Below are 26,229 nucleotides of genomic sequence, written 5' to 3' on the forward strand. Positions count from 1 at the left end.
GTTTGTAGAAGCAGAGACAAAGTGTCACTTCAGGATTCTAATATGCAGTATTACTGACTTTAAAATAATAATGTCTGCTTGGGCACGTACAGAGGAGCACTAAGACAGCTCAGCTATCTGGTGACTGCCAAATGATACTGCTCTGCAGCCACTGCCTCCAACACAAATAGCTCAGCTCCATTTAAGTATTCTTACTGGAGGCAATCAATCACATATGAAACAGAGCAGTCATAAATAAGATCTACCGTTCATATACATTCACTTATTTTTGCAACTAAGCTATATTGTGTCCAAAAGAAATATTTGGATAACTGAATGCCTCCCTCCTAGAAGGGAGTGAGGGGGAAAAAAGAGTGCAAATTGTCGGTATAGGTCAAGAAGTAATTGAAATTCAGAATTCAGTGCCTGGATGCATTTCATCTTCTGAATCAAAGCACTGCCACCCTGTGCAACCTTTCAAAAGACATTGGAGCCTTAGGCTTAAGTACCTAAATGTCACAGTGAATGAAGAGATCCAGACAGCCAACTTACTGCTCATGATGGAGAACAACGCTGCAAGTGGAAGGAGGAGGAGCACTGTAGGAACATTATAAAAATTCCATGGATAGTTTGTTAATAGAAAAGATATTTCTGAGCAGAATGGTAGCCTTCTGAAGTTCCCTATGTCTCTATGTTTCTTGATGTGATGATAGCCAAACGCTTTACGAACTTTTTTTTTTTTCTTGCTATGACTGTCTGTCCCACAAAGAAAGCAAATTTGTTATTAGAAATGTCAGTCAAGTATGTGTCTGCTTGCTGTTGGTTACCAGCTCTCCAGAACTGTCTTAGGGAGTCCATCTCAAGTAGGATGAATGTGGTTGTATATACATAGCACCAGCGAGGAACACAGGTTTGTGTGGTGGGCATAGGACAGCGAAGTGGGAGACTGGCAGCACTGGAGTCTGTTAACAATAGCACTGAGTTACAGAACCAGGGAGTGCAGCAGGGTTAATAGTGTCAGCTGCCATGCCAACATCTCTAGTCACATTTTGTAATTTGGTTTCACACTAAACATGTGAAAGCCTCATTTTTTTAATAGACTGAATCTTGCTAGATGATCAACATTCTCATTACTGTTTTTCCCCCATGAAATAAGAGCATACAGCCTATCTTCCACTAGCTTTGGTGTTTATTTTTTTCTTCTTTTCCCTCTTTTTGGCCATTTTGTCTACCTTGTACTTCGGAGCTATACTGCAAGCAAAGAAAGGTGCAAGTACTGTGTTTAGTTTTGTTCTCTCTGTGATATTTCATTGTAAATGAAGCCAATAATGGGAGCTTTAACTTGTTTTTCCTTGAGTTTGGTCTTGATCTCACAGCCGTGGAAATGCACACCAACCGATGTTTTGTATTTTAAAGAACAATTAATGCAAACAGAAAAAAAATGACAAGTTTTGGATAAAATACGCATGTTTAGGCAGCGTTTTTCATACAAGTGGCTGATAAAGTCAAGCATGAAAAGCACTTTAATGTTAACTAATGTCAGAATTACAGCTTTTTGAATAGAAGAAAAACTCACATGAGCCCTTTTGCTTATAACTGATGTAGCAGCAAAGCAGAGGTGACATTTCCTTAGTTGCTCTGTCTTTAAGAATCTAGTCTTTACTGTTGCATTATTCCAAATCCTTCACTGAATAATTTGCATAATTTCAGTGTCTGTGAGTCTCATCACCACTGAATTTGTTTATTAGAATGCATACAGTGGGCAAACAGAGTAGGAACTCTGAACTCAGTTGAACTGAATTCATAAAAAAGTTTGAGCAAATGCTGGTGGATACTTTCCCTGAATTTTCTCACCTCTCTTAAAACCTGATTCAAATCTCATATAAAAACAGTGAAAAAAAAAACACAGGAGCCATCACTTACTGAGTTTCATAAATCTGCAAGCCTTCTATACCCTATGCACAGAAGCCAGGACAGACTGCCTCTTGTTTTTGACTTTTTTTCTGTGGGTGTGAAACTTGCTGAGGTCTTCTCGCATTGCTTCAAACAGCCTCCACCCATGAGCATTTTTAATCTCTCTGGCATGTTTAGGTCTTGCATGTGTTGGCTTTTTGCCAATCTGGGTGAGCACAATGTTCTCAAAGCTTGCAGTATGATACATGATATCGCAAGGAAAGATAAGGAACAGAGCAGACTAATAAATATAAATTAAAATGGGAATAGAGTCTCTCCCTTTTCTGTCTATTTCGCTGCTTTTGCTTCTTCTTTTCCCTTCTCTTTACCTTTTCTTTCACATTCTCCTCTCTCTGCCATCAAAATTTAAAACATTTGAAGCCCTTCCCTCTCTTTCCCTACTACAAGCTTGGATTCTGAGGAATGAACAGCAATGTGTGAATGCAGCACTTCTTAGGAGCAGCCAGCAACATGCTTACAGCAGGAGCCGCTGATGCAGCACATGGGGAGACTGTGAACAGAGTAGCACAGCGCTGTTTCATAAATCAGCACGCAAAAAATGTCGGTGCGTGTCACCTTGTGATAGCTGGTTAAGAGGAACAACTCATTTGTCTCCAACCAGAATCTACCCCACGAACAACCCATTTGCAATCTCTAGGCTCCAGTTTTTGTAGCTTTTTGTTCAGTCTTATTTTGGTTTTACTTGTAATTAAAAGTTACTTACTTAGTTACCTGCCTTTTCATGCACCAAACATCCATTTAGCCAGTTAATGCATTATCACGAAGGATTCTGTGGAGAGGTGCCACTCTTATTTTTCTTGTATATGTTTAAAAGACAGTGAATTTTATTCCAGTTGGCTTTTTCTTAGCTTTGGATACTCAGAAAAGACTTCAAGAATGCAATACCTATGTTGAGGTACAGAGCCCCTGCTGTTTTGCTATTCACATTTTGCTCTTTGCATGTTTGCTTTCTCAGTCCTTATGTAATAAGATTACATAAACTAAGACTGTAATCTCTAAAATCATTTACCATATTAAAGAGCAGCTCCCATCAATGGATCTTTATTAGCTGCCTGAAGCAGAAAGTAGACACGTGGCTGTACATTTGAAAACTGGTTGTTTACAATACTCATCAATGCTTGCTGCCAGTTGTGGGCAGATGTCATCAAAAGTCATTATGCAGCTCTGAAAATAGAATCAAACTTGACCTGGACAGGTCCTTAGATGATCGATGAGCTGCCTCTGAATAATGTAAATGTTGGATTCCATTCCCTCCACTGGCCTCCCATGGCTCAGGGACCTGGAGCTAGGGCAGCATGAGGAGGGGGTACACTGTTGCAGGGTGCATCTCTGGCTGAAGTCTCCTCACCCCTAAAAGTCCGAGTTTCTCGGTGTGCCCTGCTCTGTCCTCGTGGAGAGGAGTGTCACCTGCACGTGGCTGCAGAGCAGAGCTCTGCTGCAGTGCTGCGTCATCTCTGAAACGGGGAAGATGCAGGTGCCACCTGTTCTTCCATTTTTCTCTTTCCCCCAGAAAGCACTGGTAAGCAAAGAGAGGGGAGGAGAAGCACAAAGAGGTCTTGAGAGCACCTCTGTGGTGTGTGAGCTTCCTTGGCTGTCCCAGCCACTGGACTGTGCCCCAGGACGGGAAGAAACAGCACCAGAGTGCACAGGGGCTCCTGTGCCTTCGTCTTGCCCACACTGAGGGAGTTCAACATCGAGAGCTGGCTTTGAGGCTCTGACAATGCTGCTGTAGCTGCCGTGTCGTGTGGAAGGGGATGTTCATACATTTACTGAAATCTGGCTTCCTCTGCTTAGCTCCCACAAGAGGAGAAAGAGTAGAGAGATCAGCTTCCCCTCCTCTTCCTTCCCTCTGCCCTCACACAAGGCTCAAGAGGAACATTGCCTTCTCCTTTCCTTTGAGAAGTGCTGGCAAGCACAGACTGTTACAGTCCACCTTGGCATCAGAAGCGGTCAGCTGCTTCCCTGTTCCTGCTTGCTTGTTGGCGTGTGGCAAAGGCCATGAGAGAAAGAGGAGCGGTGCTATCTATACTCCTGGAGTGAAGCACAGCGAGCATCGTGCGCCTGCAGCTCCAGCCCAGCCCGCAGGCATTTGTCTGCTCTTTAGTTAGCAGGTAGAACATTACAAGTGACTTCGCAAATTCCCCTGGTATCCAGCAGGCCTGGAAGATACGATTTAAGGCTGTAAAAAATGAGTTCGCTAGCCATTATGGAAGCGCCCTGCTAGCATTCACGTGGTAATGTTTTCTTTGAAACACAAGGGTGCTTTGCAAAGGCTGCCAATGCTGCTGTTAATAATGACAGGAAAAATATTTTTAAGCTGCTATGTCTCTCTCAGATTGGTATTCTGTTTGTCAGAAATAGACAACAGTCCTCCCACAGCAGAAAAGGGCTAGCTATCTTTTTGGTATTTCTTCTCTTCCTATACGGTCTCTAAAAGGGTGCCTGTAGAGGGGCTTCCTATCTGTTGCTCCTCCTTCCCAAACTCCCCTACAGGGAGGACGCTACAGCAATCATCTTTTGTCCACAAAAATGTTGGACTGAATCAAAGGTTGTTATGAGTGATACAGCAAAACACACTGTTGTACCTGCTCAGGGAGTGATCTTTTCATTTAAAGGCAGTTGCAGCAACAGCAGAGGTGTTTGTGGCTAGAGGTTGGTTTTTTTGTTGTTTTTTTTTTGTTTTGTTTTGTTTTGTTTTCTTTCCAAGCATTCGCCTTCTCCCCTTTTGGTTGTTTGCCTTCAAGTTGTGACAGGAGATCAGGGGAGCTTAAGAGCTTAAATGACTTCTTAGTGTACCATCATTTCAAGATGAATAAGCGTTCATGAAGACAGCCTGAGGGAAGGGAATTGATGTACTACTTGAATGCCCCGACTTTATAATTCATAGGAAACTGTCTCAGCAGGAGTGTGCCCAGTGCTGAAAACTTTGCCTTAGGGTTTGGATGGATCAAGCAGTAATAAGTCTCCATGGCTGATTGAGGGGGAGGAAGAGGAGAAAACAATTTAAAAGTAGCGAAAGAAGATACTCCTGACCATTGCTGTAGCCAAGTTTTTGCTCCCATGGTCTGTGGAACCACCACGTGATGAGCTGGAGGACTGAGCCCGCTCTCGGTTCCCTCCCTTGCAGCTGCACACGGAATTGCAACCCTGGTTTGGGAACAACTGGCTGAAGGCAAGGCAGCTGGCTGCTCTGCTCAGCTGTGTTTTGAGATGAGCAATTTTCTGTTAAGGTCAGCGAATGTTTGATGGAATAGGGAGTTCAGAGCACCATCCCTATAGAGGTGGAGAAATCCACAATGAGAAAATAGGGATAAGACCATGCATTCTCTCTAAAATTGGTTGCATGATCTATTTCAATTTGAATATATTTGTGCATAATGTGTTTTTCTCAGCAAGATACAGGAAGAAGGCTTTACTCCAAGATGAATTCACAGTTTGCAGAAACTCGCATAATATTTCCATTTAGACAGTACTGTCAGGCAGTCATTTTAATGAGTGCTGAAAATCCTAAACCAACTGTAGTCTGATCCTACTGCTTGTTCCTATTTCTGTGTTGACACTCCTGGCACCTCCCAGGCATTTGTGTTCTGCAACCAAACAGCCACACGTTGGAAGTGAACATCTTTGCCCAAGCTGTCTGCTATTTAATATTGCTTGCCGGTAACTACTGTTCTCAGAAGTTCTGGATGGCAAGGTTTCAAATGCTGAACCGTGCACCAAAATAAAACCAAGCTCCAGATAGCTTGTTTTTCTTCATATTAACTATTGTGGTCACCACACTTTTTTTAAGATCATTTTTTGCAAATTTTATTTAGGAATGCAGTTTTGAGCTACCTGGTGAGAGGGGTGGGGGAAGCAATCTCTGCTTTCACAGCCGGGCTTCCCAGTGTGTGTCTCGTTTGTCAGTAAGCATCCCTTATTCCTCCTAAGCATGAGGAAAAGCCCTAAAAACATCTTGGAACATCTTCCTGGTTTTTCTCCTTGAATTAGTTGCTGTCACATTTCTATCAGACACATTTCTGCTGCTGTGCTAGAAGCAGGAAGCTTTGCTTGCAGTTCAGGTAGAGGCCAGCTACATGCATTTTTGATGGTTGTGACAGCCCTGTTATTAATGCCTGAGGGCATGAGACTTAGTGCTCAGGCTATAGATAGCCTATGGGTCTGATACCTGCTAATCTCATTAACCGTTGGACTTAGCTTGACGTAGACTCTCCTAAGGTTATAGTGATATATTATTGATGAAAGAACAAAACCACAGGGTAGATGATAAAAAGTTATGGCAGAGCATTTTCGCTCTGGTCTCAAACTCTCTGCTGAGAATGGAGTATTTGGATGTAATGTAGTGCCACTGGCATCATTTCTATTGCACTATTAGGCAAATGTGAGAAGTACTTGATCAGTGCTGAAGAATTTCAGTTTTCCGCCTCTCCTTAGGCTTACTCTGTGCCATATCTGCCTTTTCTGAGTAACCTTGCTTGTATGCATTTTATGCATGTAAACACACAGGTAGTAGTAATATGTTTCTAGATTTTTGGCTATAAATGAACGTTTGGCTCTGCTCCCAAAATACACACAAGCTTTGGTATTATCTTAATACCAGGGCTAATTCATTCCTGGCAGGTGCTGTTTAATGGTACATAGAAATTAAAGGGGTTTTCTGTGCTCAGTTTTTGTATGACATTAACTATATCACTTTAGACCTGTGTATAATTAGACTGGTGCAACCTCTAAATTATTTTGAAGGAGCTACAGCTTCAAAGGGTAGTGAATGTTCTAAAAAATTAAGGAAATAAACTGTAGTAATATAGCTATTGCCCACACAAAATGGTGGAGCTAATCTAGGCGACTAGCATTTAAACTCCAAAACTCTGTATAGCTGCACCTTACTTGGTTACTTTTGTTGGTCTGCTGTTCTAAAACTTTCCTGTCGCTTATATGCGCAGATTCATCTCTCCACAGCATGACAAGGAATATGTTATGTAATTGATAAAATCCATAGAGACAACTTTCTCATCTAGCAGCTGATAATGTAAATAGTCATGCTAAGGACAAGAGACCAGTAAATTTAATTTAACTAAAAAAATTGTCAACAACAAAAGCAATTTTTTGCCTTTTTTGCTATTCTCTACCTCATTTCTCCTCCCCACACTAGATATGACCAGGTAGATGTCATGTGTTGAAACCTAAAAAAATTACATCAGTGGCTAAATCGAATTTATGTGGAGATACATTATTCAGAAGTTGGCATTGAGACAGATGGGAGTAGATGAGGTTAGATTGAAAATTGAGAACAATTAGAAGGAAGTAAGAATAAAAAATACTGATACCAAAAGGAAAAAAAAAAAAAAAGCTCACACAAGATATCAGGTTAGCGATTAGTGGAAGAGTAAGAGGAAATTAGAGAAAACAAATTTACAGATGATGAGCTTCTGATGCGAGTTCAGCAGGCCACAGATAAGCAGTGATCAGACAAGTCTGAAAACAGACCCACGCTCCATCACAGGGGAGCCACTGTCAGACCTCTGTCATCAGGCAGCAGCTGTGCCTGGACAAATGACTGCTTGCTCTGCTTGGCAGCCAGCACTGTCCCTGGGAGTGTGCCATGTATATTAAGCTGCCTGAACTTCGGACAAGGGGGTGAGAGGCTTTTACAAGGGCTAATGTTAGCCTCAAAGGGGGGTTTTGACACATTTGCTGTTCTCGTTTGTCATTGCAAAGTATCTTGCAGATTATCAGAGGCGGCTGTTACAACCATATAAGAATAAGCTGGGGGGCATTCACAAAGACTGGCTTTAGCTTCAGGGTGCTTTTCTTCCTCAGCTTCTTGCAGAATCAAGAGAAAGCACTTCTTCTGGGGCAACCCAGTGCACCTACAATGAGCTCTTGTGGAGACATGCTGTAGAGGAATTTGCCACTCCCCACTGGCTGTGGAAAGATCCTAGGGCAAATAAGCTCCTTAGGATAACATCAGCCTTTGCAACTGTCCTCCTGTGCAGCCTGGTCTAAGAACCATGAGCAGCGAATCAGTCACTGACTGATTTTGGAGTCATTCTTGTGATTTTCAAGGCTCACAATGCTATGATTTCTCCACTAATTCTAAGCACTCCAGGGCACTGTACAGGAACAGCAATCTGTAAGGGTTGCTATAATGCATATAAAGAACACGCTGTAGGGCTGGCATATATTCAGAACGCAAGTAATGGTGATAAGACATTGTTCAGAGCAGAGCATGGTTTAATTAAAATGCTGATGAATGTTAAAACAGTGTTATAAACTAATAGCCACTTTATTGCCTGTTTGTATTCTCTTCCTCTTATCTGACTGTATATGGCTGCTGAAGCAGGCATACATTCCTACCAGAGCAAAACCACGTAAAACACAACTCTTAATTGCTGTTTCTAATGTATTTCTTTGTGAAATTCTAATTGTGGGTCTCAGTTAAATAATCAGAGATCTGAAAGAGAGTGTAAGAGTTTGTAGTAAGTGACTGTGAGTCAAGTGAGTGAAATACAAGCCTAGTCTCACTATGCATCTAGGCTCTGAGCCAAGGAGAGGGAATGTCTGGGTGTCTTCTTCTCATTCATTTAGCATAATTTTCCTTCTGTTTCCTTAGCAGTTAATTAGCTTTTAGCTTTTTTTTTTTTTTTTTTTTTTTTTATGGTAGCAGTGGGGGATAAGACAGTGATGTCTTTCCTGTCTTGCCACGTGAAGTCATAGTAGATCTTGGTAGTGCAAACCTGGCAGGCACCAGCATTAATCTGAAATGACCGTCTTCTGTGCCTATACAAAAGACAAACAAAAAATGTAAACCTCTGTAGTTATACAAAAGCTAGATCAGTAGATGACATTGAAGAATCAGTCGCTTAGACTTTGTTTATTATGTATTGCCTCCTGCGTGGCTGTCTTCAAATAGTTTTGATGTCATCCAGTGAAGGGGTGTAGTATCATAAGGAAAATCTAATGCACAGGATCATTCCAGGTAATCATGAAAAGCCCTTGTGGAAAGGGGAAGGGCAGTGGGAAAGACTCTAGAAGATACTGTAATGGAAAGCAAGCAGAAATGTATCTTGTTCTAATGAAAATGGGAAACACCAAAGAGAGGAATTGGTCACTGTGGGCTACTTAAGCAAGTAAAAGTAAAATATTAACCACACTAGGAAACTGAAAACTGGAGGGCCACCAAAATAGGCTTTTGTATTCCAAGTTTAGTGCACACAAGAAAAATGGGGACAGCCAGAAAATACATTGAAAAAGGTGCCAAGAAGTTAAAGATAATATGAAGAGACTGTTGTAAGTCCTGAAGGCACAGTGCAGCAAAATGACTTTACCAAGAAAATACTAATGGTAATTAATTTGTAATAGGGAGATAAATTTTGGGACCAGTTCTTATTCCCACTAAAACTAATTGGACTTTTGCCATGAAGTTTATTGGGAAGGGGATTAAACTTTGAATAATGGCTTGGTTAAGAAATCATTGATGTAATTGTGAACTGCTGGGAAAAAGTAACTAAGAAATACATAATGAAATATCATCGCTTGAACAAATACAGCTGAGGTGTCCCTTTGGGTATTTATAGAACTAATAGAACAGCTAGTTGTTAAAATATCACAGGGAATTGAGGAGGTATTGGGAGACTAATGAAGTATCAGCATGTCACAGGCTTTAAAAATTGAATTAAGAGTAACTATGGAAACTATTGTTTTAAGAGCATGGTTCAAGATTGAAAGTAATAGTATAAATATGAAAGCAGGAGGAGAAAATTTATTCATATGAAGGCGGATAGTATAATGAGAACCAGATATTACACAAGTGTACTACAGTAAACTAAACCGTGCAAATTAGGAAGTTCCTCTGTCTTTTTTTTTTTTTTTAAGATGGTGACACGTTAGTAGAGTACAGAGTAGCATTAAGACTTTTACAGAGGTATTTGATGCTCTGTTGCACAATTTCTTAAGGGAAATACAAAATCAAGTCAGCTTGAGCTAAAATTCATTTAAAGGTATCACAAGCTGGCCACTGAACTGTAGACAGAAATTAAATCTGAATAGCAGTCAGCATTCATGGGGATATGCATGAGGATATGTACTCAGTAGTATCCTTTAAAGGTCAAGATATGGTCCAGTATGTGGAGGATAAAGCACTAATTAAATGTGAAAACGATACTAAAGTAAGGAGAATGATTAACAGCACAGAGGAGAGAGGGAATATAAACGGTTCTAGTTGTTCTCTAGAGATACCACAGATCTAATAAAGTGAGGCTAAACTTAAAGAAAAGCAAATAAATAAATGATAATGGCAATCATTAACAGTACTTTGTGCCCATTAGGCAACAAATAAATTTTATGAAGCCACAAATACATTATAGTCATCTGTGATGTATTTGTCTTTCTTAAATGCTTATTTGGGCTTTACAAAGCAGATCAGAAAACTGAAATTCAGAAAGCAGCAGTATAAATAGCATTAATAAAATAATAATTTGCTTGATACCTTTTCATTAATATGAGAGGAACATTTCCTTTTAACCGCTTACAGTGCTCAGAGTAAGTTGGAAGTTGCATACCCAGATGGTACAGTTGGAGAGCTCCAAATTTTGAAGTGTTTATTATGAGTGGGGATGGGGTGGGGAATGAGGGATGAAAGGGTAAATACCAGAGCATTTCCTTGATGGTGCTGGGTCAGACCAAAGAGCTACGAAGCACAGCTTCCTGTCTTCAGCAATGGTTGTAAATGGTTGTTTAGAGAAGAGCAGGACAAGCACATAATACTTCTCTTCAGTAACTCTTCCCCAGACTCTAATCGTTTCCAGCTAAGGGACCCTGAATCACTTATGCATTTACTAACTCTGAAGGATTTCTTTCCCCTGAACTTTTCTAGCCTCTCCTTGATCCAGTGCAAACTTTTAGCATTGACACTCTCCCTTGGCAAAAAGCTCTACAAGTGTAATAAGCATTGTGTGAAGTATCACCTCCTCCTTCTCTTTGTTTTGAAGATGGTTGTTGTTAACTGCATTTGACACTCTCTAATATTTGTGCTGGGAGACTTGAAAAGCAGTCACACTTTGTTGCCCTGTCTGTGCTCCTCATGCTTTTGTGACTCTTTCTGTGTTGCCTCTTTCTCACACTGACTGGCTTTTTTCCTGAGTGAGTAGCAGACTAGTTTTACAGATGCCATTCCATGCCATGTTATACAAAAAACTAGATTTGTGAGTGGATCCCTGGCACCAGAAGTCAAAAGATTACTTCAGAATTGTATCTTTGGTGTTTTATAGTATGCTTTTTGGCCTTGCAAGAAAAGCCTGAATGCATAAACTGAATGCAATTACTGCAATGGAACCTTCCAAACAGAGAAGGAGAGGCATTTTGAGATGTATGAGCTATTGTGTATAAACCACTGGACAGTTCCCACAAGTCGTGAGGGCTTCCCAGCATCACAAGCAAGACGAGAGCAGAAACCAACCGACAGGACCCCTTTCTGAGAGAGCCGCAGCCTGGCCACAGGACTTAGTGCCAGGGTGCCTGGCTGCAGCAGTGACCCCAGTGGAGGGGGGGAGAGTGTGAAAGACTCACTCGGGATTTAAGATGCAAACACTGCTGCTCTGCCTTGGATTTTCCCAGAGAAAAAAGGGGGATCCGTGCCATCACACTTTCTGTCTGAGCATTTGAGGAGGCTCTTGCTAAGCTATCTGAGAAAAAGCAGAGAGGTTCCCAGCGAGATACTGTGCCTAGTGTGCCAAACTGTCATACATCAATGTCTTTCTCAGTGTAGAAAAGGAAGCTGTGTCACACTGCGCATTAACACTACACAGTTGCGGCTTTCACTAAAGGGTCTTAAATCTTTTTTTGTCTTCCTGTCACTACTGTGTGGACTTTACTTCAGTCCTATGGTATTCCAAGAATATCTTGCACACAATCATTTGCAAGTATATGCCTTTGCATGCTGAAACACTGGGATGTCCACTAAAGACAAAGAATGACCATGAAATTGCAAAGTGTTTCTCCATGAGTCTTCAAGAGTTATTTGCTAAGTTTAGTCTTGGTCTTATTAGGAATGACCCAAAATGCTGGATACTATTTTTGACCCTTCCATGTTTCTGACCTTTAATGTTTTGCTCTTCTCAGAAGTGACATATTAATAGAAAAAAGGGCTGTCTTTTTTTGCTCCCTTGTTTTTCTTTACTGAAAACCGTGTCTGTAGCCTTTCTGCCTTCTGTTTCCACAGTCCATTGAGCAATAACACAAGTCTTTTTTATTTCCAAGTGGGAAGGAATGGCTGAAACTCTGAGTCTTGCTGAAGACTGAGAAAGGTTTCTTTTTTAACTCACAAATAAAAACCTGCTAGTGTGAACTGAAAAAGTGTTTTCAAATAAGGACAATGCAGTTTCCTTACTGCTTTGTGCTGTACTCTGCTGCTATGAAGCACTTTTACCAAGATGGAGTGCTAAGATAACAGAGGCAGGACTGAAGTTTGTGATGGCGTGGTTTTGTTTGTGGGGAGGAGAGCACCTTTTCCTCTTGTGTTTATGGCCTGAATAAGGTCATGGCTTGCAGGAAAGAAGCTTCCCAGTGGGAAGCCTCTCTGCCTGTCTGCTGTACATGGTAGCCCTGCTGCAAGACCTTTGTGCCCTGCCTGGGGGCTGTAAATGCCAGGCGAAGGCAGGAGAGCTGAGGCTGTTTAACCTGGCCAGGCAAGAGGTGCATGCCACAGCCCGTGTTTGCTGGTACTGCTAATGTGTTAGAAAATGCTGCTTCTCTCTGCTTGCACAAGGTTGCTGTAATAACAGATACACCCATGTTGAACTACAGAAACTGGTAATACCCTTCTTATCTAATGTTGAAAGTGCTGGAGGTTGGTGTTGTGGCAGATTTTTTGCAAGCTTTTGCAGTTCTAGACACATGCCACTTCGTTGTCTCTAATATTCTGCTGCCATTGGCAGGCTTCCCATTACATAATGTTGACCCATATTTGTGATTTGTGACATTTTTTGCTAAACACTGTCAGGGATAATCCACCTCAGAATAAACTTTCTGATTATAGGCTGAGGCTCTGTCATCCTTTAGCACAAATGTAATTTGTTCAGGAGACAAGCTGAGTATACAGTTCTCTCAGATAAGAGGAACACTAGGATAGTGCTGTGTGCTTCGAGACTGAAATACCTAGGGCATCACGGAGTGACTCCAGTACAGTAAATGGAATAAAATCTGGGAGTAATTTGAGCTTTACAGAGTGTTTATGCGTAGCCCAGGTGATGGGAATAGCTATCGGCTGAAGGAAGCATGTCTAAAGAGTGACTCTGCAAAAAGCTGTCACAGGCAGGTCTAGCTTGCTTCATGCTTCGGAAGGGCAGAGCTGTGGAATAGGTTTCTCTGTGGCACCATTCCACAGGAGTCTGGCAGTATTTGTACACTAACTAGTCTTTTCTTCAAAAAAAAGTGTGATGGTTTGGGGAGATAAATAGATGCAGTTCAGCCAGAAGTTATTACTAAAAGGCAGCTGAGAAACGAGAGGCCTTGGAGGACTGGGAACACCTCCAAGGCTGTCTGCTTTCAAATATCTATGCAAAATCCATCAGTCCTTAAAATCCTGATCTCACTAGCTCAAAATAAAAAGTAGAGGAGAGAATGGTGTATTAAATAGAGGCAGCGAGAATAAAATTGGAATTCTCTCAGTATTAACACCATCTGCCTCAAATGGACTTTATGTAATGTTGTAGCAAATAAGTAACATGGTTGTTGTGAGCTGCTGAGAAGTCTGCCACGGTTGTGGAAAGGAACGAACGTGGAGCATAAGGCTGAGAGACTAAACACAGCGTCTTCAAAGAAAGAAATTACCCAGCCTTATGTAGGAGATGACGGTGTGCTAAGAACAGTCGCAATATGAGTAGGAAGGGTTTGCTTCTATGCAGGGAATGAATGGTTGTCAGAGCCAAAATTAAAACCTGATGAATGCAGTCTCACCCACTTTCATTTCTTCCCTCTCAGATTCTACATTTGTCCTCGTTCTGTCTGTGTGTTCATTCATATATTCCTCTCCCTCCCCACCTCCCCGTTGACTCACACTCTCCCACCCTGTCTGTTATTGCTTCCTTTTCATTTTCTCTTCCTTTAGGTTTCCTTCCCACTCACTCCATTTTTTCTCTGTCTGACCCTTCTTCACACGTTTTCATTTGAGGTGAAAACAACAGCAGAGGCAGAGGAGCAGAAAATAGAAGGTGAGCAAGAGAGGGAGGGAGCAGAGAGGAGATGGAGCAGGAAGGGTGCTCAGCATTGTGCTTTCTTCCTGCGCTGCACCACGGCCCTTTGAAGGTGCTGTGGAAGTCAGGGCTCCTCAAATCTGTTCCCTTCTCCCAGACAGCAGCTCTTCGCAATGGCTTTGTGAAAGATAATGCCAGAGCTCATTTCCTCAGCTTAGTGTCCCTAGAAACCATCATAAAGAACAGGATGATCCCAAAGTCCGGTGGAAAGCCACCTGAGTGACAAACATTTGACTGCATGGAGCTTGGGACTACATCAGATCAGGGAGCAAGCACTGGGGGAGGCTTGGGAGGCTGCTGGGGCTCCACTGGCGGACGGGAGCTTTAGGGGCACTTGAGGCTTGCCAGCTGGCGGTACTGGCCCGGAGACATCACTGCCACAAGGCTGTCAGGGACCTGCGTGGGGTAATTTATCAGCGGCCAAACGGGGCCAATTTCGGTTTTGTGAAACAAAAAGGTGAGCAGAGAGGTGCCAGGAACACTTATTGTGCTGTGAGGTAGGAAATGGACTGAAACTGGTTTATCTGGAGGCAGGCAATCTCATCCGAGCACGAGTACCCTGATCCCAAATTTGATCTGGGAAAAACTGGGAAAGCGTGTCGTGCTTCCGCAGCCCCGAGCTCAAGAGTTTGCCCTTCATCTCCACCGTGGCCCTGCGGTGAGGGGGCTGAGCTGTCACACACCAAGGGTGCGGTGCTGTGAGCGTTTTAGTTTCTTCTTCTATTGCTCTCGAGTTAAACGTGCTCCCTTTCCAGCCCAGTTCTTGTGCCTGACGCTGTTAGCTGGGGTGGGATTCCTGTCCCCGCTGAGAAAGAAGCGTGCTTCTCACAGAAGGCTGGCGCTGGTGCACTGGGGTTACTTGTCCTTCCCGCCGAGTGAAGGCGCGCGGGGAAGGTGGCCGCAAGTGGCGGTCCTCGCCCCCGGCCCTGCCACCCCCGACCTTCTCCCCGTGCCGTGGCCGTCTAGCCACGGGCAGTATTTCCTCCCTCAGATCCGTGACGGGAGGCTCGAGGGGAGCTCCCGCGGCACGCGCAGCGCTCTGGGCTCCTCCGCAAGGGCAGCGCGCACCACAGCGCGGCCCGAGGGCGAGGAGCGGCAGGTGCCGGGCCGCAGAGGGGCGGCGGCGGCGTTGGGCTCCCCGGGGGGCGCCTCAGCCGCTGCCTGCGGGGCGCCTCAGCCGCTCGCGCGCCGCCGGCCGTTAGTAACGGTCGCGCCGTGAGGGGCCGGCGCGTGCCCGCGGCGGGGGGGGCGCGGGTGCGGCGGCGCGGCCGTTACATAAGGGCGGGGGGGGAGCGGGCGAGCCGCCGTGGCGCCGTCTCGGCGCGGCCCCTTTAAACGCGGCCGCCCCCTCCCCGCTCGCTGCGGTGACGGCCCCGCTCCGCGCTGCCTCCCGCCCGCCCCGCCCGCCCGCCCCGCCCGGCGCCCAGGCACAGCAGGGAGCGGCGAGGGGCGCGATGGAGGCTCCGCGCCTGGCGCCCACCATGAGCAGCCCCGGCAGCCCCTGCGAGGAGGTGCTCAAGAACCTGAGCCTGGAGGCCATCCAGCTCTGCGAGAGGGACGGTAAGGCCGCGCCGCGCGGCCCTTTGTCCGCCGCCGCCCCGCCGCCAGCGAGAACAAAAGGGACGGGGCGGGCGGGTCAGCACCGCGGACAGCACCGGGCGGCGGGGCTGCGGGGGGTGGCGGAGCGCAGCGCTCCGGGGGCAGACCGCGTGGTGAAGCCCGGGTTGCCAGCCGGGAGAGAACCACTGGCGGCGTGCCGATACCCGACCGTGCCCATCCTCTCGTCCGAGTGTCTGCTTGGCAAAAATAACTTCCCGTTTTTATGGATGTAGCGTGCTTTGAGCGTACGGTGTGTGTTAGCAGGTGCACGTACTGGGCAATGGCAATCCTGTACGGGTGAATGACACAGTGGCATTAATTCAACTATTTCCTTGCTGTGGGTGGATTGTCAGAGCCTGTCATAGGTAGCGTATACAGGAACAGGCAGCCAGCTTCCTCAGTCTTTTTCTTTTTCTTTTTTTTTTTTTTTTTTTTACAAATTAGTTCTGATGAAATACTTCGCTCCTTTGACCAAGATAGACTTAATCTTTTAAACAATGGAATTCTGTAAGCTCTCTGTTTTTCTTGAAAAAATCAAGTAATTGCTAACGCACTGAAAAGTCTTTTCAGTAATTATTTTTGCAGTGGCATTGGCAATTCTTTCATTTTTTTTTTGATGTTTGATCTAAGGTAGAAGAATATCCACTTCCGTCCTCTCAAGCCCAATGCACTACTTAGAAAAAATGAACTACATATGTAGTAGTAGAGGCTGGGCTTGTTTTGTTAAAACACTATTTCATGTTTGTTTCTTTTTATTGATGCTGGCAAGAAGTGAAAATGGAAAAATTATGCAATCCCTTATATTTGTCTGCCCCAGGCAGTCATAGTGAAGTACTCCATGTTAATCATCTCAGACACTATTTGGTTCAACATTCTGTAGTTAAACATGCATGATTTCTGTGAAACAGAGTCATACAGACTGGCAAATGGAAAAAATACAGTGTTTTTTATTTTTCATTTTAATTCCTGTTTGAGTAGGGTTCACAATAAAACAACAGCTTTCCTGTAGATCTGACTTGACAAACCAATCTCCATCAAGCAAGTCCCTATCATACAGGGTCATTGTTTCCTACCATACGTGGTCGAATTTCTGAAAGGGGCACCTACATCGGGCATACAAAATATGCAACTCAGTGCCTTACTTGGCACAAGATCGCACTGGAGCATACTTCAGTATTTCCTACAGGTGGCACTTATGTATCAAAAAGCTTGTTTAAATGGGATCATAAAAACAAGCAAGCAAAGATTTGGGTGTTAATCTTTCTAGGTAAGCATGCAAATGCATGTGCAACACATTTATATCCCCAACTGTGTACGTGGGTTTAGTTAGTGCATTTATATTATAAATACTTATGATTTATTTTAGGGTATCTTAGCTGTGAAAGACTGAGCTGTCAGGATGGTATGCTGGTATCACTGAGGTCAAAGTTTTGCAATAAACATAGATATGTGTTACCTGTCATGAATTAAGCTAGATTTTAATCTTTTGAAAATGTCCTTTATCCCTAAACAATAGTAGCCATGAAGACAGCCAACGTAATGGTAGCATAGCAAATTCAACCATGATATAAATTCTGCTGCACTCTTAATTTGGAATTGCAGGCAATGTTGCAGTAAAACTGTAAGCAATAATGAAATATTTACTCAGATAACAATTTTTTTTATTATTATTTTTAAGATGAGGGAATTAATATTGAAACATTGTGTATTCAGAAAACTGGGTTATACCTTCTGTGGTAGAATATACAGGAACCAGAAATCCAGGAATCGGAGTGAGCAATTAATAATATCACAATCCATATCTTTTTAGATTATTTTTTTCCTGTTTGTTTCAGGTTTTTTACAGATATCACCACCTCTCTTAATGAATCAGACCATTTAGAAAACTTAAAAATTTCAGGCAAAATAAAACAAATGTATACATTTTGGAGATCTTTAAATAAAAACACCTAGTAAGATTTGGTTTAAAGTGAATGCAAAATTATAAAGCCAATTATCAGCTCTTATTTTCAGCATTCTTTGTTATTTATGAATATATCTTGTATTTTTTTCTTATTTTGGTTGTGTCTACTAGCACAGCTTTGTATTAGTCTGTTGCACAGGCTAACATTTAGTTCCTTAGAACTGTAATGAACTCACTTTGCAGAAAAAAAGCACATCATTTGTTGCTTTCCTTTGCCATATCTGAATGTTGCAGCCATATTTTTGTGAACTTAGGCAGGGAAAGAATGTTTGAGATGTGTTTAAAATTCTGGTGACCATTTTGAGAAATTTGTATTGACCCTACCTGGGTATTAACCTTTAGTAGATAGATGGCCTTTGCGTCATGAACAGGCCAATTCTGTGAATGTATATATAACTTCCGAAATTTGGAAAAAACTCTCCCTTTCAGAGACTTGGTAGAAAGGACAGTGACAGATTTTAGGAGCTGAATTTCCTTCGTTGTGCAGGGCTCCCCCTACAGATGCTGCTCTTGGGCTGCTGGAGTCCTGCCAGCGGGAGAGCAGCGACGCTGTCATCTGCTTTCTGTGCTCCCGCAGTTGGCACAGGCAGCTGGGGAGAGAAAGGCACCTATCCAAATGCAAAAAGGAGAAAAGCAGAGCAGCAAATCTTCAACGAGGATGTTGGAACTTGGGAGTATTGGACTGGGAGAGGAGCGAGAGGATTGGCCCAGAAGGCACACGGGCATGGAGCTAGTAGAGACAGGCTGCGGCTGGTCGAGGGCGAAAGAACAGAAGAAACTTAAAAGGTGGAGATGTTTATGAGGATTAAATTGCATGTGAAAATGGGTGGGAAGAATGACCTCAAATGAGAATGGGAAAAGAAGACGAAGTAGCAAGGGAGGCGATCCAGATTTGGATGGGGTACCCAGAGAAGAAAAGTTGGGAAAATAAGAGGAGGAGGTGTTCACCCAGATTAGATGAGTTGGGTGAATGAGGATGGAATTAGAATTGGGAGCCTGTGAAGAAAAGAAAACCTGGAGACCTGTCTGCAAAGAAGAGACGGAAAGTATGAGAATGTGGGTGGGGGAACAGGGCAGTTTGGACCACAGAGATTAGGGGTAAATGAATGTAACTGAGACTTGCTGAGCAAAGAGGCTGGGACCAAAATGACAGCCTTAGGAATGAAGAACAGGACTTCTGGAGGGTGGCTGGGCAGCGGAAGAAGGGGCAGGACAGGAACAAGCTCAAGGAAGAGGACAGAAGTAGCTATCTTTTGGTTATAGGCAGACAAAGGTCAATATGTATGAGTATGCAACGTTCCATAGCCAGATGCCATCTCCTTGTTTATTTACCAGCAAAGATATCTAAAATCCCCTGGCAAAGCATGACATCCTCTTTCAGTGCTTATCCATTTGAAGGATGGCAGTCTGGTATGGCTGACAGCAGGCTCTTTAGTTCAGGTGGTAGCTATGCAGGTGGCTGTTAACTGTGCACCTAAATGTTCCAACGCTGCTGGTTACCTATTAGAGGATTGATACGAAGCTACAAGTAGATTTTCATCTTTTGTTCAGGTGCTGTTTTGTAAGACCTAAGAAATGGCAGACATAATGGGTTGTTAGGGTTACCAAGTTAAGCTCTTAAAGCTAGGAAATGGTAAAGTACAGTCCTCTATGCAGAACTGGCATGGTGCTAGGACATTGAAGGTTGTGTAGTGAATACTGGGGATGTTGAGTGGTGGTGTTGGAAGCAAAGTAGGGGAAGAAATAATGGAGAAAAAAATTTTGTCTGACCTGCATGAAGCTGAGCAAGAGCTACCTGCTTTTCACAGGGATTTGTTACTTGTGTTCCTCCTTTTCTGGGTGCTTGATTCTGGGACCGTGCTGTCAGGATTTCAAGGGTACTGAGAGTCATCATTTGCAGGTAATGTCAGTGAGAGTGAGACTGAACATACAGAAAGCACAGTGCTAAATGCTTGGGGGGCGGGGAGAGATATTAATGATGTTAAATAGGCACTGAAAGTAACTTTTTTTCTTAATTTCTCCATGCCTCACTTTTCTATGTGTAAAATGGAAGTAATATTATTTCCTTCCCTCACAGAGATGTTTTCAAAATAAACTAATGAATGTTTTTTAAGCAGCCAGGCACCATAGTAGCCTGGAAAACCCATGAGGTACTTGGAAAAGCCCATGATTAAATTCATAATTTTGTCTTCAGAGCAGGATCTGAATAATGTGTAATAAATAAGTCCTGGGACTACACACTGAACAATAGTGAGTAGCTGTTACAAGAAAAATAGTTCATTATGTACGCACTATTCAATATGTTGAATGAGTCAGAATTTGTGTAGAAAAATAGTATGTAATCATGCAATTAAAGACTATATCATAATTTGAACATACAAAGGGGACAATTTAAGGTTATTCAAGTGTGCTTCATTCTGATATTTCTAACTATTGATGGTTTAAACTATACAGTCTTACTAACATGTTTTTAAAGTTTTTTGTTTTGTTTTGTTTTTTCTGTGTGTTCATAATATATGAAGATAGTATTTGGGTGTCAGGATCACAATTGGAATCGATGTCTTAGCCAGCTTCAGTTACGTAAATCAATTCAATCACCATCCAAACACTTGACACCATCAAAATTGTTTAGTCTAAAAAGCTTGTATATAGGTATTACATCATACAAGCTAAGATGGCATTTCTGTCTTGTATAAACAACTTGCATCTCTGGCTTTCCATGCTATTTGAGGTTGTCTCATGTTTTCTTATTTATTTCAGAAGTTTATTGTCATGTTGGGTTTATCAGGGCATTCCGCAACATATTTCTGGAGTTTGTAGATGAGAGGAGTTTTCTTGGCCATATCATGTACATATTTGTCTTTTGAACATAAGGGATAGAGTGGCATCGTCCAGGCTCTGAAGCCGTTCTTCAAATCCCTTTCATGGCATTACCGAGCAGTGTCACTGCTATTTTGGAAATATTGTCCTGTAAGTCAGAGAGACAGGAAAAAAATGAATTTCTAGGTGGACTCCTACACGAAGAACAACTGAGAGATCCAAGTTTGGAAGTCATACTCAGTGTCCTGAATGAGACTTGCATAGTTTGTTGTTGTTGTGTTTTGTTAATAATGAGTTCTGAGCATAATAGATAATCCTTATGTTAATACCTAGTATAACAGAGATGCCTGTGTGATATTCAGATATCACACAAAGTTCAGAGGTTATTGTCATTTCTCTTTCTCTCCCTAACTGCAAGTCTGTAGATTTAAACACATGCTCTTCAACTGCAAACTGCATCACTTTTCTAGAATTTGAATGATATGGCCAACTGATTAATGCATTTTTTTTCCATAAAATTTCATCTTAGTTGGCAGAACTTCAAATTAGCAAAGTTAGGGGTTATTTTTTTTGTGACAAGCAATAATGCTATTGTCAGGTAGGAGCCAGAATCTTGTATATGGCTTCAAAAGTTCTCTTGTTGCAAATAAAAGTACTTATTTTCATTTCAGCTTGAAATTTTTGCCAGAGGCACAAATTTCCACATGTAACATTCCTTACTGTTAGGACACAGAAGTATATTAAAAGGGTCCAAGCAACTATTTGAAGTCTTCATAAATGATGTTTGGAATTGTGGAAGAGAAGAAGAATAATGATTTGCTTATGTCTTTCACTTCATCTCACTAACGCAAATATTTTACACTCTTGCTTTGTATCGTAAGCAGTGATGCCGTTAATAACTAGCGAGACTTTGCTGAAAAATAACTTTTCAACATTCCTGTGTCAAGAAATGCAATTATTTCCATCCTTCCTTAATATTCTTTATTTTTAGAGTCATTTTCCTTCCTTCTTCCTCCCTCCTCTTCTCCTTTTAGAGCGTTATGCAAATCTGTTTAATAGATTATTAACTGTTTGATCTGTCAACAACCAAGCTATGTATGATTAGCTATTTAAGTTGTCTGCTATTTTATTTGTGCCCCTAGCTGACTCAGTTATTGCTCACTGAAACTTTTCTAGATCCGCTGTAAATCATCTTAAATGCTTGATGTGTAATTATGCCAGATTCATATACAGAAACACTGTTCTCTCCCAGTGCTATAAGCTGATATTGCTAGGTTGAAACTCAAGTGTATGATGAGTTTTTTGTAGTTAATTTTCACTGTTTTAAATTAGGGTATTTTAAACATTACTGCATCCTATGTATGTTCCTTCTTTTGTGGCTTTTGTTCTTCCAGATTATAATTTCCAAATGCATTTTTATTTATTCTGTAGCAGAATCCATTTTATGACTTTCTGTCTACGTTTCCAAGCCACACCGTGTTTGCAGCTCCTATTTTGATGTTGTCTGCAATAAGGAAATGTGATGTCTCTTTCCAGAATGTTCGTGAAGATGCTTATTTAGCCTGGAAAAAAGCTGTGGGCTCTGTGGTAGTCCGTTAGGCACCTGAACTCCTTTCTTGCTTTGCTGTGTGTCAGTCTCCTCTCTGCCAGCCAGTGTTCAGCCTTGCAGATAGTTCTTAGTAACTACCATGGCAGGAGGAATCATTTAGGGAAGAGAAATACTACTGTCTCCAGCATTTGAGAAGTAGGAATGTCAAGCCACCCCCTCACTTAAAATTTCACATAAACTGAAAATCTCAAAGACAAAAGCTGTTTTTCTTGAGTAAATCTTGTTAGTAACCTCTTCATCTGTTCAGCTTCTATCTTAAACTATATGTAGCAGTTTTCTTCTCAGCCTACTATGTAGTCAAACTTCTCTGAGCTTGTTAGTTACCTTACAGTTATGCGTGTATAACCTAGATCAGTCTGTGCTACAGGCCACTTCAGCTTTTACAGGACCCTTCCAGTGAGGTCCTTGGTCCCAGAAGTCATAGGTTCTAGAATGAGCAGAAGACTCTTTTGTCATGGGGGGTGGTGGGGGGGGAGGAAGGGCCATATCACATTCTCACGTAGAGATGTCTTGTATTTCCTCATTCATTTTTGAATTGGTTTCAGTCAGGCATCATTGTTTTAAATTGGCTCCAAAGATTTGCTGAAGCTTATCTTCCTGACCTTGTTTTTTCATTCTGGGACTTTTCTGCCTCATTAATTTTCCTTTTTTTCCCTCCATGATCTAGAAAGATCACCTTCTTTACCCATTCCCTGTAATTTGTTCTACCTTTTATTATTCATGGCTTCTGTAAAGCAGGTTTGGAGGCCCCAGCTTTTGGAATAGGGTAGGTTTCAGTTCTCTTTGTGCTATTGAAGTAGTGTCAGCATCTTTACGCACGACTGAGGAGGTAATCTTTAAAAGTCCTTCCAGTCTGGGCTTGTTTTTCTTTGTCTGCTTTGTACAGTAGGTATGTCTGCCATGCTGCCAGCATGCATGGCCTTTTGTGCTTTATGTAACCTGGAAAGCTATTTTTAATTCTGCCTGAACATGGCCCAGAATCATCCACTGTTTTCTTGTGTCTTGATAGCAGTTTTAAGCATATCACTTGGAGTACTTTTTCCAAGTCAGAGAATCATAGCAGGGTTTGGGTTGGAAGAGACCTTAAAAGCTCATCCAGTTCCAGCCCCTGCCATGGGCAGGGACACCTCCCACCAGATTGGGTTGCCCAGGGCCCCATCCAGGCCTTGAACACCTCCAGGGATGGGGCACCCACAGATTCTCTGAGCAACCTGTTCCAGTGCCCTAAATCACCACCCTAAATATTTAGGAACATGTCTGAAAAAATTCTGCTGCCATTTTCAATCAATGATATATGTATAAAAATTTGTCACTGTCATAGGAAAGTACTACAAATGAAATGCTTATGATATTGGAACGAAAGAAAGCTCTGCTCCAACATCACTTCCTGTGATTTCCACGCTGTTTTGTTATACAGCACAGCATCCTTTATGTGACCTTGAAAATGTTTCCTTCAGCACAGAAGGTTTGTTTAGAATTTGTTTAAGTGTTTGTAGCTGGATAATTTTCACAGTGGTGTTTGTAGTTGAATCATTAATCAATTTTATTTTATTGTTTTCACAGTGTTCTTGTTTTATTTATGCTTGAATGAGTAAGCTGTTTTGCATGGATGTTTTCAAAAACGATGATTAACTATAGTGTTTTTATAACCTAACAACAATTTCTCTGAGCTTTGACAGTTCTAGCTGCTGCCAAAAAGGGGAAACCTTAAAACTAGTTCAGTGTTACTCTTTTATTCCTCCAGAATGAAAGGAAGTAACTGTTACCAGAGTTGCACTCTCAGTTCCAAGTACAGACCAGTATCGGGAATTTATTTCTCCAATATTGTTAAGTCAGACACAGCTGGCAGCTCTAGGACGATAAGAACAGTCTGAGGAATTCCCATGTTGAGCTTTGTGTATGAATGTACTCTAGTTAGGAGAATTGTGCAGTTTGCAATTGTCAGAGGTATCCCATGAGTTTAGTCCCTGAGCTTTTCCACTTACTTCAATAGGACTGTGTAAAAGTAAATTTAGATTCATAACTCAGCATCTTCACAATCTTACAACTACTGTATTCTTCCTAACTTTGGGTGTGTGCATTCAGTCCTGACACATACAGACACGTGCCTAATACAAACTTTATCTCTCAAGTTTCGGTTTGTCTGGATTTCATCTTGCCTCTTTTAGGGCTAGAAGAAAAAACATTTTTAAAAGATTATTCTGTGGTGGATTTTTTTTTCAGTTCTCTTTTATGTGTACTTATGGTTGAAGACATATGGACTTCAAAATCAGCAGGATGAAAAGATGTTTAAAAGCTCTTTCAATCTTGGCCAGCCATAAGTACAAGTATACAAGCATCAGCGGAGTGATTCATGTTGTGTCTTTGGTCCTTTTAATCTCACGTATGTAAAGGGAAATTATACACGAGTTTATATAAACTAAGGGATAAGAATAAGGATGAGTGTGTAGCAGATTGTATTTTAATGCTAATTGTAAGATGCATCTGATAACATAAAGTAAATATTATGCACTTACATTTTAATGACGGATGTTACGCTGGTAATCTTATGTTCAAGGTAGTGGTAAACATGGCTTTCAGAGTGGTAACGTTTCTGATTATTTTCTAGATTTTAAACTCTAAATGTAATTTCCAGACACATCTCTAATTACAGGACTTGAAAACCCTAGGCCTATCTGCTCATGTGGTGGTTTTACTCGAGTGGGCGGCCGAGCTCCACCACAACCGCTCTCTCACTGCCCCTCCTCAAAGAGGAACGGGGAGAAAATATGATGAAAAGGGCTCAAGGGTTGAGATAAGGACGAGGAGATCACACAGTAATTATCATGACGGGCAAAACAGACTCAGCGTAGGGAGAAAGTAAGATTTATTGCTTATTACTAACAAGCCGGGGAAGTGAGAAAGAAAGGAAAGAAACCAAAAGCACCTTCCCCACCATCCACCCTCTTCCACCTCTTCCCCCCGAGCGGCGCAGGGGAATGGGGGTTATGGTCAGTCTATAGCGCTTCTTCGTCGCCGCTCCTTCTTGGTCACTCTCGTCCCCTGTGCTGTGGGGTCCCTCCCACGGGATGCAGTCCTTGCCGAACTGATCCAGTGTGGGCTGCCCACAGGCAGCGGCTCTTCAAGAACTGCTCCAGATATGTGTCTGTACCACGGGGTCCATCCCTCAGGAGCGAACTGCTTCAACCTGGATCCCCCACGGGCAGCAGCTCCTGCCAGGTCACCTGCTCCTGCGCGGGCTCCTCTCTACGGGCTACAGGTCCGGCCCGGAATCTGCTCCGGCATAGGTCTTCCACAGGCCGCAGTCTCCGTCAGTGCAGGTCCACCGGCTCCACCGTGGTCTCCTCCGCAGGCTGCAGGGTGGAACCCTGCTCCACCGTGGTACTCCATGGGCTGCAGGGGGACAGCCTGCTTCACCATGGTCCTCACCACAGGCCGCAGGGGACTTCTGCTCCGGTGCCTGGAGCACCTCTCCCCCTCCTTCCCTGACCTTGGTGCCTGCAGGGCTGTTCCTCACTCCTCTCACTCTCCCAGCTGCTGTGTGGCGCAGCGTTTTTTTTCCCCTGTCTTAAATATGCTCTCACAGAAGTGCAAAACAACATCACTTATTGGCTCAGCTCTGGTCAGCAGTGGGGCCCTTACCTAACATGGGGCAGCTTCTAGATCCTTCTCACAGAAGCCACCCCTATGGCCCCCTGCTACCAGAACCTTGCCACGTAAACCCACTACAGCTCAGTCAATCCATGACATCAAAATTTTGTCCTTCGCTTGTGGAACGTGCTGGAATTTTAGCCAGCGTCACGAGCTCTGTGGTGATACAGCTACTACCTTACCCTTCATGGATGGACAAATTTGAGCAGTAGGACTTCACACATACACAATTTCTTCGGATTGTCTGAGCTCTGCCCTTAAGTAGAGCTTACTTTTCTCTCCTAATTGGAGGCACCTGAAGCTCCAGGTACATTTCGTTGCTTTTTCTGTCTGTGAAGTGCTTTGTGCCATGCTTTGGAACCTCAACCCATTGAATAAGTTGC

The 26,229-nt window shown here is 42.8% G+C and overlaps 1 protein-coding gene across 9 annotated transcripts in view; it reads left to right on the forward strand.

Annotated features, from left to right (window-relative positions):
* PHYHIPL (phytanoyl-CoA 2-hydroxylase interacting protein like) overlaps nt 1–26,229 on the forward strand; it is a 128,634-nt gene that overhangs the window by 78,452 nt on the left and 23,953 nt on the right. The window contains exons 1-2 of one of the 9 annotated variants that reach the window (XM_040563676.1): nt 18,483–18,552; nt 19,575–19,666. The exons of 5 other annotated variants lie outside the window; for them this stretch is intronic. Coding sequence is in view for 2 of the 4 variants with exons in the window: in XM_040563669.1 (XP_040419603.1) it covers nt 15,659–15,764 (106 nt within the window). In the remaining 2 variants the exon portion in view is untranslated. Of the gene's footprint in view, nt 1–15,584; nt 15,765–18,482; nt 18,553–18,612; nt 18,813–19,574; nt 19,667–26,229 lie in introns of those variants that run through there. 3 more of the 9 variants (XM_040563675.1, XM_040563669.1, XM_040563671.1) reach the window with 3 other exon arrangements.

Source organism: Cygnus olor, chromosome 7 (genome assembly GCF_009769625.2).
Source record: "Cygnus olor isolate bCygOlo1 chromosome 7, bCygOlo1.pri.v2, whole genome shotgun sequence".
Classification (NCBI taxonomy): Eukaryota; Metazoa; Chordata; class Aves; order Anseriformes; family Anatidae; genus Cygnus; species Cygnus olor.